Source organism: Fulmarus glacialis, unplaced genomic scaffold, assembly GCF_000690835.1.
Source record: "Fulmarus glacialis isolate BGI_N327 unplaced genomic scaffold, ASM69083v1 scaffold25253, whole genome shotgun sequence".
Lineage (NCBI taxonomy): Eukaryota > Metazoa > Chordata > Aves > Procellariiformes > Procellariidae > Fulmarus > Fulmarus glacialis.
Genome location: NW_009202727.1, coordinates 18289 through 33097, shown reverse-complemented (window position 1 = coordinate 33097; position 14809 = coordinate 18289). Strand labels below are relative to the sequence as shown.

Genomic DNA, 14809 nt, shown 5'->3' with positions numbered 1-14809 from the left:
GCTGAAAGTAGTGACAGAGCTTGACTGAATCAACAAACCCATTTTTTGATGTTTCCCAAACCAGATGCATCCAAATCCCTAGATGTAAGGGCAAAATTATTCAGGTCATCTTCTTGCCCACAAATATTAGAGAGCCCTCCAAGCAGAGTTCAAAGCACATGTTGTTGCTGAAAAAAAAATCTATCATATCTGTAAAAGAGCTACTTTTAGCTCTTTTCACACGTTTACAATACATTATGGAATTTCTAAACCTTCAAGTAAGACATGCTGTATTCAGCAAAGCAGAAAAATAATTAATTATATTCTTAATATTATTATGTGTTTTCCAAGACGTTACTAGTATGTCCAGTCAGTCCTTCATCTCTTGTTCTTCATCCAGCGTCCAGGGAATCTGTGGTCAAGTGGGAGCTGAAGCATGTTTAACAGAGTTCCACCACGAAGAGCTGTGTTGTTATTTTTGGCTTTAATAAGAACTGATAAGCAAACAAGGAACCAATAGTAAATGATGAACTAGTGGTTTAAGACTGCTCATCTTATGCCCAGTGCTGCCAACCATCCCGGTCCCCACACAGCTGCACATCCTTCCCCCCACCACATGCACCCCAGACAGCCCAGTGAAGAGAGCACGTTGGCTTCCACGCGAGTGCCGAGTGCTGCTGAGGTGCCCGTGCTTCCCCCGGGCCTGGGGTGGAGCATGCCTCCCCCACAGCACCCTGCAGCAAGGCTGCTTTCATGCATTGCAAGATAATTCCCTCTCCTGTGTCCCTCCATTCAGGAAAAATTCAGTGATGACTTTAGTTCCTGGAGTAGTTTCTAAAAGTGGTAATTGGAAGAGTATCTGTTGAGTTGTCAGCTCAGAGGAAGGGTGGCAAGGTATGGTACTTGGGCCCAAATTGTTTATAAACTTGTCAGCAAAGGAAAACTTGAACAAGCATTTTAACTAGTTTTAACTAACCTTCTATTTGCCTGTGATATGCTTTTCACCATACTCTGATAATCTCTTAGCTGTAATAAATTAACGTATTGTGCTAGGCTGAGCTATGAATGGGTAATAAAAGGCAGTTATTTCAAGCTGCATGCTCCTTTCTAGTTAATGCCTTCAATTATGATGGTTATTTCATTTATTTTCTAAAGCTTAAATCATTTTCTATGTATTATGTACATGAAATTCCAGTGTATTTATAGAAAAGACATAGATTGCATCTTGCACACAGGCAAAGTTGCTTTATCTCAGCACCGTTGTTATTACCTACCTAGTACTATTGATGCAGGCTTGGTGCTTTGCAGAAAATGAAGGTCCCTTCTCTGTCATGTTCTTAAACCAAATACCTATTCATCACTGACACTGCAAACAGAGTGCTAATAATTTTACCTTGAAAGTGCTCTTGTGGTCAGCCTTCTGGGATGTTATATGGGAACTCTGTGTTTTAATGACTTGTTGCTAATCCTACGCACTTACCATAGATTTGCTATGCATGTGTATATGCTATGTGATCACCTCAGACTGGTGATCACTTGCTCACTGGCTGTATTTTTTTCGGCTGTCAAGAGGTTTCTGCTGTACCCTTTCCTGCTACTCAATATGGCATGAAACAACTCTGAAAAATATCTTCAGCTTCAGGGTGACCCACCGGCACCAGCCACCATTATCTGACGAACAGCTAGTCCCTGCCTAGGCTGGAAGCTGATAAGCTGGTTGCTGTGGATTGGAAGGAGTACCAAAGAACATGAGGGGAGGGGGGGGAAAAGCCGTGCAGAGTGCCAAGAGAAAACTGCTTAGTTTGGCAGTTCGAATAAAAGTCACCAAAGAACATGAGACTGGTAGGATTAGCAGAAGTTTTCCTGTGGTCATACACAGATCCAGGAAATTATAAGAAGCAGGTAGGCTGTTTGCCATGAGTGGGAGGAAAATCTTATGGCATAAGGCACTTAAAAAAAAAAAAAAATTAAAAAAATATAAAATTGTACAAGTGTTTCTTAACATTAGCTGTTCCAGTTGAGGGGGGTTGGTATTTGGATCAGAAGCTTTTACTTTTAGAGCTGCTGTTTCAAGTGCAGCCAGGTCAGTAGTGATGAAAGACTGTTGCCATCCAATGGTTGTCCATGGCCTGTGTGTAATGAGTTAGTGGTCTCCAGGTGTTTCCAAATGGACTTTTGCAGTGTCTAACAGCTCCCACCCATGTTGGCAAGTGGAGCACAGAAAGGCAGTGAAAAGTGTGCTGTTATGTCACCTCGGAGGGTGAGCTTTTCCTCCTCGCACTGAGCCGCTGCTGTGCGGAGGGTATGTGCTCTGCTGCCTGTGCCGTGCTTGTTCCCTGCATGTAGGATATCGCTCTCTTTAGCTGACAACCCACCAACTCCTGCCGGTGCTGCCTAAGTTTTTGATAGATGATGTGTTTTGTCTACGGTTTGAGAGTTTTGTTCTGGGTTATTAATCCTCTGCATTAGGCTGGGAAGATCATACCTGCTGCAAGTAATAGTTTCACATTGATCTTTGTTTTCAGATCATTCTACACTGTTGGAAAGTTGTTATTCCTGAACACAAGCAAGTTGCATGTTTGGTTCAGAGACACAATAGCAAAGCTGAGAACAGAGCCTGGGATTTCCTGTATCCATGTCTGTCCCTTGCAGTATGACAGAGAGAGGGTTTCAAAGTATAGTACACAAGAAAAGCTTCCAAACTTACAAAGGGTCTCTATTCTTTATGGTGGCTGAGCCAAATGTTAATTTAATTGTGTGTAATGTATAAAAAATATTTCAGTAGAAAACTGAGGTAATGAAAAGGGAAGTGAACAAGCACCTCAGAAAAGCAGAGTTGATCCTTCTGAACACCTTAAACATGGAAAGCTTTAATATTATATGCATGCTTGGTATTTATAACAATATTGGTTTTCCATACTCTTTCCTTCTACCTAAGACAGACAACCTTTCCTTCTTTCACAGAAAAGCTAATGCTCTTTCTGAGTGGTCATTAAAAAAAGAATCAATTAACGATAAGAATATTCATTTACCCTCAGCTCTGGGGTAGTCGTGAACTAGTTTGGTAGGAGGCAAAAAGTCACTTGTGGGTATAGCTGTTGAAAACCTATGTCTACAGATCTCTCAAGCTGCTTCTCTTGTAGCACGTAAGAGGCAGACAATCAGGGTGCATGTGGGAAGCAGGGCAATCAAAGGGCAGAAGTACATAGCTTAGGGAGATCTCATCAAAGGGAGGAGGGCTCTTGCATTTGCCCTCCACATGCTGAAGGTGAGCGAAGCATCACAGCGGCGCTTAGGCAGCAGACCGTGGCACCCGACTGGTTGCTCAGACCAGTGAGTGAAGCCCGAGGGAAGCTGCCATGTAGCAGGACTGAGATAGTGGTGGGAAATGGGTGCCAGTGACACCATGCTCATGCTCTGTGCATGAGGTTTGAAAGGGCTGGGCCTCAGTAATCAGGACTCACCAGGTTGGTCTTGGTCATCGTTATTTCCCTTGGGCTGTCAACGCTGTGATTCAGAGGAGGAAGGAGCTGTAGCGTGTGTAGGCATATCTGGGTGAGCTGTTCATCTAGCTTAGGCTGGGTAACAATCACGCTGAGCGCACAGGAATGCAGGCTGGTGTACAGCATGGGTACACCTGTCAGACCCTTCACACCACTCAGGGGTGGCTGGGTTACAGCTAACCACGTATGTCTGCATGTCCTGCTCTCCTGCCTCTGCAGTGCTGACTAATTCAGGAGGCAGGGTCTACCATGAGATATACCTTGGCAAACTGATGGACTCGGGTGTATCTGTGAGAGACACCTGATCCAGTGTGTATGGTACAGAGATAAAGCTGCATTACTGTACGTGTGCAGTAGTATAAAAATGTACTTGAACTTTGCCCCAGGACATCCACCACCAAGAACAAAGAATGAAATATGGGAACAAGTCAGGAGTTTGAAAACAATCTCTCTGGAAACATGATGAATACCAGTGGTTTCATTTATCCTTCTTGAAGAACAAAGGTCCTTTTCTACTTTTAATTTCCCAGCAACGATTATTACCAGTTATTTTTCTTGTAGCTTTGACCACAGTTCGTGGAGGTTTTATTAAACATGTTTTTGAAAAGTGAGTCAAAATGCCATTCTTCTCTGACTCTCTTGTGACTCTCTTTTTTTTTTTTCACCCATGTGAAACTAGAGCATATTTCCAGGCAAAGATTTAGGGCCAGATAATACTCTCATGCTGGTGTTCATGGAATTATTCCAGTTTTGAGCTCTTGTAATTGAAAGAAGTTTTGGCCCTTGCTATTTCAGAAGACAATGTATTTGTTTCACATCCCTTGCCTTTACATGAAACATTACATTCATTTTTAGAAACCTTGAATACTGCATTTAATAGTCAATATGTTCTGCTGCAACTCCTGAATATTCCTAAAGTTGCCAGTTTTCTTGTGTTTGACTTGACCTTGACACAGCCAGGCAACTGAATTTCAGAGTGCTCCCTTTGCGGGGCTTTTGGCAGCTTTCTGCAATAGGCTTTTGTTTAGATCCCATGCGCATGCTCCTGTAAGGCCCTTCTCTCCTGCCCGTAGGGATTTCTTATCCCAGAGTGTCTCATCTGAGGGTGCAGTTTATGATAGGATTAAATAGTTCTTGCATTTCTGGGATTGAATTTAGGAGCCATCGTTTTATATAGACGGCTAGATAGATGTAAAGCTAGTTAGATGCCCGAACCTTCGGGCTGGATAGTTTAGACACAACAATTTTTTTACAAATACACAAGCATGTACGTGCAGACTTACAGAGGCAATTTCAGTGAAAAGCATATTGCTTTTGCCAGTTGCTGTTCCAAATTCAAAGTGTGTATCAGTCAGGGTGCTTTTGTGTGCTTCAACTCCACTTCTGCTGCAGTAGCTACAGAAACCCAAAGTTTTACCTCACCAGGCAGAACAAGTGCCCTTTGTTACCTAGACAGATTACAGCTTTTTCTAAAGTCTGCTCTTCATAAAAGCCCAGCTTGAACAGTGGAAATTCTGACTTGCCTCAGATACTGAGGAGACTTTTATAGTTTCAAGTAGCTCCAGGGTTATATTTTAAAAGTTGAATTTCATCACATGTTTCAAGTTTGGTGGAAAAAAAAAAAGGCATGATATTTTTAGCAGAAAAAAGTCCCCCCCACACCTTTTTTCTTAACAGATGTTTCATCTCAATCATATCCAAACCTCAAAGCACAAGTAGCAGTCAACCTTATTCTCCTGTGGAGAAAAAGATAAAATGTCATTTGTTTGGAGTAAGGTTTTTTTTTGTAACCACAACTAGTTTGTGAGTAAAAGCAAATAATAAATGCAGCACTATGGGGTTGTGGAAATGAACCTGGAGCAACATTTCTGCTCTTGAAAGAGCTTGGAGTCCAGCTGCTCTTGTTAGGTGGAAAGTCCCAACCCCCAGCCTACCAAAAAAAAAACAAAACCCAGTAATCAGGTTTTTCTTGCTTTATAAATCTGATCCAGCAATCCAGGTCCTTTCACCAGTAAAATGTGTCATACAAAGTGCCCAACTTTGTACCGAAAAGGATTTAAAACTGTAAAGGTAACAAAAAGCAAGGAAAGGAACAGTAGTTGTAAAACAAAATATCCAGAAGCAAAAGAGCTGCTACTCGAGGAGTTTTCTCTGGGCTCTGGAGGAGTGGAGAGCTTTGCTGTGCCTTGTAGCCGGGGCTGCGCACAGGGCTCAACGCCAGCGGGAGAGTGGCCGAGGGGAGCCAAGGCAGCCCTGAACATTGGGCGCAAAAGATTTATTTAGGAGGGAGTTATGGTCCCTCTTCAGGATTTGGAGGCGTGAAGCTAAAGTGTGGTGCTGCAGACCTTTTCTTTCGTTTTGTTATTTGAATGAGCCTTTACAGAGAGTGGAGCCATCCGGGTGTGGAAGGATATTCTTGGCAAATCGATGTTAGAGGAAGATGCTCTGTGCCTGCTGCAGGACCCTCGGGAGCTGCACTGAGCACCCACCCGCCTGCCGTGTCCCAGGCCGCCGGAGCCCCTGCAGGGGCGGCTGCCCAGGCCCCACTAGCAAGTAGCGATTGCCGCCCAGATTTCAAGATGCTACATTTGAATGAAAATTCACAATGACACTGTCTAGGAGGATATTGCAGGTTTTTCCACCAAAGGGGTAGCTCTAAGTGGGAAGCTGACTCTTGAGTTGCAAAACACGTGGGCTCTCTAGAGCAATAGGAAGGGCTGGCTCCTCACATAAGCCTGCTCCAAACTGTCTCCTCTTCTGCATTTTGAGCCATACACAGTGGGCTTCCACCTCTGATTGTGGTCTTTAGGCTGTACTATAATTATTAATAATGGTGAGCAGTTACCTGCAGTTGCTCTGTGGGAATAATTTCTTGTGATGAGATCCTGTGTGCTCTCTAGACTTCAAATAAGGTGGTGGCATCAAGCCTTGATGAATTTTATTTTTCTGCATGTTTTGCAATATGTGATGTATCACCTTAGTACCATTCCTCACCTACGTATATTTGGTATGCTTGTGCGCACACGCATATATGCTGGACTATTAGTCACTATATTACTTTTCAGTTGTGTTGTGAATCAATTTCCATTCTCCCCCACCTCTCAGAGTAAGATGTAGGGCTCTGAGGATGGGAACACTGAACCTGCCACTGTATATTAACTATGGGAGAGTTGTCAGATATGCAACTGATTCATCACAGCCAAAATAATGTTATAGTACAGGTCCGCAACATTGCTCTCTATAAAAGGCTAGCTCTGTGAGGGTCAGAGCGACATTATTCCTCATGGGAAGCAATCCTGATGAAATGAATCTTACAGTTCAGATACCTTTGGAGGCCCCGTTATCATAGCAAGGGTGGTGGAAACACGATTTTCCCATTGAACATCTAAGTTAGATGGGAGCGAGTTGATATCAACACCTACATTATTAATATCATTACCTATTCAGCCTTCATATGAATAAAGGGTTATGTAGTGGCTGCGTTTTTTTCTTCTTCCATTGTGAATCTCAGGGGAAAAAAATCCAAAGAGAGAAAGAAAATTTAAGACAGAAAATCCTTGTGAACACGCATATCTGCAACTTACACTGAGAAGGGATTTTTAAAAAGCAAAATTGTTACCAGATACTAACCAAAATCAGTGTATGGCTGCCTTCTTTAGAGAAGAGAGGTCTTTCTTCTTTTGCTTTAAGTTACAAATGATCAGTTGGTGTCCCCATTTGTCACTGTTCAGCAATGGAATTCAACACTTCGTAGGCCCGTTCAGAGCTCCAGGGACACATAATGCTGTTAGAAAGTGGTAAGTGGTCCATATGACAGTGACAGTTTTCACTTAAGTCCTTACCCATGTTAAATGATACAGATAGTTATAGCAGGTTGCACTCTGTTAATGTGGCTTTTGATATGCCCACTGATCAAACGCAAATCTTGCTGCTACAGGTATCATCCTGAACTATTCTGACCAAACCTTATGCAGATTCTCCCCCACGGCATCCCGTCCCGTCCCCCCCTCCCGTTTTGTTTTTTTTTTTTTTAAGATGGGGAGGGGAGCGAGAAATGATCTTCTTTGATCTCCGATGAGGAAGGAAAAAAAAGACTGTTCTGTTCAGGCTTTTGGCTAACACAACAAACAGTGTTTAAAATTTAACTTTGCTTAATTAATTAGTAATTCTGTTTAGTACTGTCTGATCTTCATCCAAAAGGTATTTTGAAGCTTGAGAACTGAACATCAAAGTGTATTGGGTGAAGATGGTCAAGTAAGGCATTTAATCTGGCAGTTGCTGTTGATGAAATACAGCCAATTGGGGAACTAATTGGAAAAGGGAATCATAATCTGGCAAAATTCAACAAACTCCCTCCCTTCAGCAAACTCACTCCAGAGAGAGTGTGAGAAACGTAGGTTTAGTGTTTAAGCATGTATGAATTACACCCTAGCTAGCAGAGAGAGACCGTATTGTCCTTTGTATCTGCATCTTTAGTACAAATCTTTTTTTGGTAAGGAGATAGTAAAAAATTCCCCCCCACCCCCAAGCCAAAAAAAAGACACCAGACCTAGACAGAAACCTGTGATTCTGTATCAAGGCTTGGAAATACTTCTACTTATATGTCAAATTATTGGGGTTGGTAAAAGGAATTGAAGCTTTAAGGGAGGTGGTGTTGCACAGACCTGTGAGTTTGACTACTTTTTATTCAGGAGAGAAAATGTTGTCTGAACATTTGAGTGAATTTCAGTTTAGCAATTTCCAAATGTGCTAGTGGTGACTTATCAGTTAGAATTATTATCTGATGCCTGAATGTTTAAAACATATTTTGGTTGTCTATTTTTGTTGGGGTTTTTTTGCAAGACATTACCACCCCTCTGTTCTGTGCCTGTCTCCCCCAGTCAGGTGCTGGCAGTAGGTCTTGTGACATCTTGAATCTTTTTTTTTTCCAGTCCATGGTGTGCAGTTGAACCTTTAATTTGTGTTGTGACCATCAACAGGAAACAGTACAATAGCAGAAAATGACTTCTCTCCATATTTTCAGGTTGAAATACTCATCCCAGACTAGTACAAAGTACTACTAGTACAGCTCTTGCTAAATTGGTTTTGGCTTGTCCCACTGGACTTAAAATGGACAATAAATTTCCCCACAGTAAGTTTCAGAGAAGGCAGCTTGGTCTTTGTTGTTTTGAAGGGTGTGTCTAATTCATCAGCTTCAGCTTTCAGCCAGAGAAAGTTGAATACACGCTTTTGGCACTGACCCAGGACGAGCCTGTTTTTCTATGCGCTTATTCTGGTGGCTGTGGAACAGGAATGTTACTGCCTTGCTGGTCCTATTCTGCCTATGTTCATTTGCGGCTGGAGAAGAGGACCTTTGCTCAAGCAAAGTTATCTCTGTCGGCGATGTATTTCAATCAACTTTGTGGAAGAAAACTAAAATGTGTGCTTAATGGAGGTGATATTTCTTAATCCATGGCCTCCAGGAGAACTTAAAAGTGAAATCTGAATGTGAATGTAATTGTTAATTACAGGACTTCTCAATTTGGACTTTCAAACATAGTTGTTATTGCTCTGGTTATCGTGCAGTCAGCGAAGAATGTCAGTTATGTTTGTCAAACCTGATTTGCAATGAAAAAAATGTTGACAGAACCAGATGATTTAGACATCAGAGACTTCAGGAAAAACAACACAATTAATTCTCTTCCTATCCCTTTGGTCCTCATAGTCTCTGACTTTAAGTTCTGTTGCGTCTGCTAGATCTGTAAATTGGAAGTGAAACCCTTACCCTATTGACGTCAGTAGGAATTTTACTACTGAGCTTGGTTGGACCAGCTCTTTGACGCTCAATTCCACCAGTCAAATATTGCTACTGAAGTTCAATTTGAGCTGTTACAGAAGTGCTTATGACTTCAGCTCCTTGTCTTGATATGTCTATGCATTTTTAAATTTTCCTTTTATCCTGCTCCCCTAGAAGTTTCAGGTTCTAGTGTGTGGTTTGTTGTTTTTCCCCACGTACAGGTAATTCTGTCCCTTTCTTTCTGGTAGTAGTTTTAAAGAATTGCCGTGGAATCCAGTCTGTCCAACTTAAGGGGAAGGCAAATAGTATTTCACTTCAAAGGGTTTGGTTTCCTGTATGCCAGATGCTGACTTTCATAGGTGACATTTTTGTCAGTTCTCCAATTTTACCTTTACTCTGCTTTCTCTCAAAAATTACACGGTAATGACCCTGACGTTAAGATAATAGTCACTGGTAATGTCCAGTCATAATTTATCACTGTGGAATTGCATAGCTTCTCCCATAGTTCTGCTTTCTGAGTTAAGGCCCTGTGATCTATCACATACCTTTTGGAACGGCTGTCATCCCAAAGAGGCTCTGAAGTAGTTCATCTTCAGCCTGAGTCCTCCTAACTGCTGTGCAAATTTGGACTTGGTAGCTGTGACTTAGACCTGAACATTCATCAGAGTTGCATCCTTTTTTTTTGTTTCTGGCCGCAAGATCCTCTTAACCCATCTGACTGAAATGCTCGGTACAGTTGAAAAACAGAGTGAAACTTCTTACTTTGAGAAGGAAGATCATTTGTTAAAGAGCACGGTGCTTTGCTTGAATGAGGCTTTGAGAAATCTGAAATGACAAGCCACCTGAGTGAGGGTGAAAGTTTAAACAGTCACTTTTCAACCTGGCTGCAACTGTATTTTGGCTCTCTGTTTTTTTCCCCCTTATTCTCAGATGCAGGATGGAGGTGAGTGAAGAACAGTTTGGCTGCCTGAAGCTTAGTATTCTATGCTCATTCAATACACGCAGCACAGCAATCAGTTTTACCTCATTTCTGGGATTTTTTGGTGATTCCTAAGGAGCAGTTAGAATTATTACCCCCTTATTTTCTTAGGAATGAATAAACCCCTGAAAAAAAGACTTAATTCTTCAGGGATGAGTCTTAATACCTTTAAACTGGTGTTCATTCTCTCCCTCTCTTCCTCCCCCACCTCAATTACGAGCAATTGGGTGGTAGTAATTAACAATCTTAGAGAGAAACATCTGCTAGTACACTTAAGCCAGTCAGTTTGTTTTTCATGAAAGAATGGTATTTCACAATTTTTCCAAGTTAATATTTTTCCTTTATTGTCTTTCCAATTTCAAATATTGTCCAGACGCATTTTTATAGTGTCTTAAGGTTATAGAAGCGAATACAAGACCATTAATAATGAACAAGAAAAGAGAACATCATAAAGAAAACATATGCAGTATTTCAATTCATGAAGCATTCTGTTAGGGAACATCATTGTTTTTGAGAGCATATGGTTATTCCCATGAGAAGCAATAAATACACATTTTTTTTTTCCTCCAGTTGTGGATTCCCACAACAAGGGTCGGTTTCTTTGTATATTCATCTGTATAGAACGTTCTCTTTGTCAGGACTTGTTATCTGAGTGGGGAGGTAAGTATTTTTGCAGAGATGATATACTGTACGTGGACCTATTTCTGATGGCCTAGACTTTGGAAACACAAGTCTATTAATTCTCCACACTCCTTTGAGATAGCAATCTTGTCTGGTCTAGTTTAACATCATTGGCAGAGCTGAAAGGAAGTTCACATTGTGAATATATCTGAACCTTGGCATGCGGCTCACTGGTCGATCTCTGTTTACAGGCTGCCAGTTTTAACTGTCCCAAGCAGACATTCTCATTTTATTTATAAGTAGGTTCAGCATGTGTTTGTATCCTTCATGAAATTGAGTGCATGTCAATAGTCAAAACTAAGTATAGAAGCAAGATACCAAACGCTTATCCTTCTCTTCTCAGACAAAACAGTCGTACTCCAGTATGTATTTTTAAATGTTCATTGGGTTTGGATAAAGCGCAGGAGGATATATGCACAGGCACATTATTTGATCACTCGTAAATATTATTTTAATACCTCTGTATTCCCCTTTAAAGTTTCCTCATTTAGATTTCATTTTTCTTTGCTGAATGAAACTTGACATCAGGATGAGATCACCAGATTTCCCCATTTCATCTGGGCTCCAAAATGAGTAACTGATTTCAAAGGATAATTCCCTGGAGCAGCAAGGCCAATGAGTTCTTTGGATCAAAGGTCAGCGAAGCTCAAAGAGGGTAATTTCTGGCATACAGTATTTAAACTCTCTCAAGGAGTGTACTGCAAGATGTATCCCCTCCTTCCCCAATAGTTGAACTCTTGTTTTTTGAGAAGACTGTCAGAGAACATTTTTTCCTCTGTAACATAAATTATACATTAAAGTGAAAGCTTCCTATCTGAACACACAAACTGTACATCCAGAAGGGTTATTAAACATGCCAGTGGAAGGGCTAGCACTCTGCAGACTGGGGAACTCTGGTGCTCTTTGCACATGCCAGTGGCTTTCAGCACAGTGTAAGAGCATGGTGGTGGAAGGGAGAGGCTCTGTAAGACACTTCGGTTTGACAGAAAAACCCAACAAAGAGCATTGGGACAGGGAATAGTCACCTTGTGCAGGATCTGCTCCTCAATGCTCTCAGCCTAATGCTGTTTGCCATGCCAATGTTATCTGGGATGCTGTCCCTTAACAGATAAAAGACTGCTGTAGAAGTCTTTTGGCCATTATGTACCTTTATACATTTAAAAGTATGTGTAGTAACAGGTGTGGACTTTTTTTTCATAATTGGTTGTCCACTGTTCCAACGAAGCTAGGGGTCATACCAGCCCAGCTTTCATTTATGAAGTATGGGCATAACATTGTTGGCAGAGGTATGCGGATGTGTTAAAAAATCATATCTTAAAAGTTTGAGGGTAGGGTTAAAAAAATCTGTGTATATTTCCATAACGCTAATGAATATAGAATTAATTTTCTTCAGATATAGGATTTCATCACGTGCACGGCTGAGTGCCTCTGCAGGAGCTGAAGGCACAGCTATTAAGTTCCTGGGCATTTGTCTTTTAATCTGCATGAGAAGTATATGTATCTTTCTGTTATATATTTGATATATGTTATGTTATGATATGTTGTAATATATGTCTGATAGATGTTAATATTGATGTTCTTTATGACTGCTATTGAATTATGTGAGTGCATAATGTTTTCAGTTGAAACTTAGGTAAAATATACTTTTTCATACTTGCAAAAATGCCGCTTAACCATTTTGGCAGGTAGTGTTACCTTTTTGGAAGGTAGTAAGGTTTGTGTGTGTTTGAAGAGGGAAGTTGGAACAGAGTGAGGACTTCATTTCAGCTTCATTACTTCATTCACTGCTGGTGAATGCAATGTGTTTTTGCAATGTGTCACAAACTTTCAGTATTTTGCAAATTATTCGACTTATTTACAGTAACAGTTCTGCTGATTTATATTCTCATAAAACTGTGTTTGAACTTCCTGTGACTCTAGTGATGTTTGTAGGAGAGGCTGTGTACCAAAAGCTGTTGGTAGATTGTCTGCTGAAATTATCCCAGATGTGTAGTGAACACAAAAGCAAATCAAGTATAATGATCCTCTCATACAAGTTTACTGAAATCAATTTCACCCTAAATATAAAGACAGATTTGCAAATATAAGACTGCTTTGACATTTCCTTATAAGCATTTTTTCTTAAATATATTTTTTGCAGTGGCTTTGCCTCCAGAGAAGACAGATGGAGTTTGCAGTGGAGATGAAAAGAAAGCAGAAAAAGAAAGTGACACATGCACAGGTTCCAAGAAGCAACTGAAATTTGAAGTAAGTCCTCTGTATTTTAAAGTTTCACTGTACTGGCATAATTATGGTAGAAAAATAACCTGTGGACCAAATAGTGTCCTCTGATGCATGTGCGATTGTAATGGGGACAGGAGGAAGCAGAATTGGCACAAGTCAGTGTCTTGCTATTGGTGCTCCTTATGAGGTGATTAGTAAGATTTATTTCCAGGTTTGGAGAGGATCAAATGATGATCATTCCTCTCTAGGATCTGAAATGTATAGTAAGAAGAGGCATTCCGTTTAACCCTTTATCTATGATCCTTTCGTTAGTAGTTTATTATGCCAGCTACCATGTTATCAAATCTTTAGATTGACTTTCTTGGACTATTGCACTTCATTAAATCTGCCTAGTGTAAAAGATGTTTGTGAAAGCTTCCTTAACCATCGATCTTCTGTGCCTGGGCCTCCAAAGAGAAATAACCCTGACTTGCTACACGGAAATCCATCTGATCACATGGCAGGAGGAAAGGATCCTGGAAGGCAATGAGTCTGATGGTCTATTTCCTTGTAGACTTACAAACATCATAAAACTGCCAGACATTGTGTGTAGTTGGCAGATTTTGTTTATATAGGAGTGATTTAATAAATACGAGGATTGAAACATGCTGTCATCCAGCTAGAGGGTTGTCTGTCTTGGTGAGGAGGAAGATACTCTGGTACCGGCAAGAAACAGCACAAATTTTCATCTCTCTGCACTCCAGCAGATGTGGCAAGCTTCTACCTTTCAGTGCTGTCAGCCTGTCACAGTAATGAGCTTTGCGTTCCTCAACTGTTATTTAAAAGACCATGCAGCCACCTTGCAGCATGGCTCGAGTGTTCATTTCCTTCTCTAGAGCAGATTTAGTAGTCTGGTATAATTTATTTTTTACTGTTTTAAGACTGATAAAAAGGAGGTAGCTTTCCCATAGGCATTTCAGGTGTTGCTAGGTGCTTGTGTGCCTTCTGGGGGGAGGTGACTTTTCCTGCCTTTTTTTTTTGCACAGGGATAACTTTTTCGAGGCACATTTTATATTCTACCTTGAGTGGCAGACATTTGCAGACAGGAAAAGCAATTAACAGTGCCTTGATATTTGAGCGTTGGAGGACACCTGTCAACATGGTTGGTGCCAGAGTAGCTGGAACTCCACCGTACCGGCAAAGCCTGTGTTTGTTCCCAAGTAGTTCTTGGCATGCCATAAAGGTTAGCACTTGGTACTAGGCACCATGACTAATGCAGGGAAGGTTGCCATTGCTCTTAACTAAGCAGAGCACATCCTCACATAAAGATTTTATGTTAGGCAATGTGGGACAGGGAAGTATTAATATGTGGCAAGAAACCAAGTATTGATATTTTTTACCTTGTTCTACAAATGAAGGTTTTCCAGCTATGTAAGCTAGGAGCTAAGAGACTGGTAAATGTTTCAAAGGTATAAAAGAATCAGAAACGCAAGCGTCGAGACAAGAGGTCTAAATCTGAGGTGGATGTGATTTGGCTTTTAAAGGTGCCGGGAATGTTTATGTAATGTGAAACTGTGTTTCCACAGTAGAGTGTGGGGCACTTGGCAGCTCGCAGCCCGGCTTGTTACAACTGAGAGAAGACTGCCTTTGAACTCAGCAGGGGACAGGGGGTACCGGTAACTGCTGTAG

General features: G+C 41.1%; 1 protein-coding gene across 1 annotated transcript in view; it reads left to right on the top strand.

Moving 5' to 3' along the window:
* NKD1 (naked cuticle homolog 1 (Drosophila)) overlaps positions 1-14809 on the top strand; it is a 38201-nt gene that overhangs the window by 6089 nt on the left and 17303 nt on the right. Inside the window, exon 4 of the mRNA XM_009574409.1 lies at positions 13059-13165. Within this exon, the coding sequence (XP_009572704.1) occupies positions 13059-13165 (107 nt within the window). The remainder of the gene's footprint in view (positions 1-13058; positions 13166-14809) is intronic.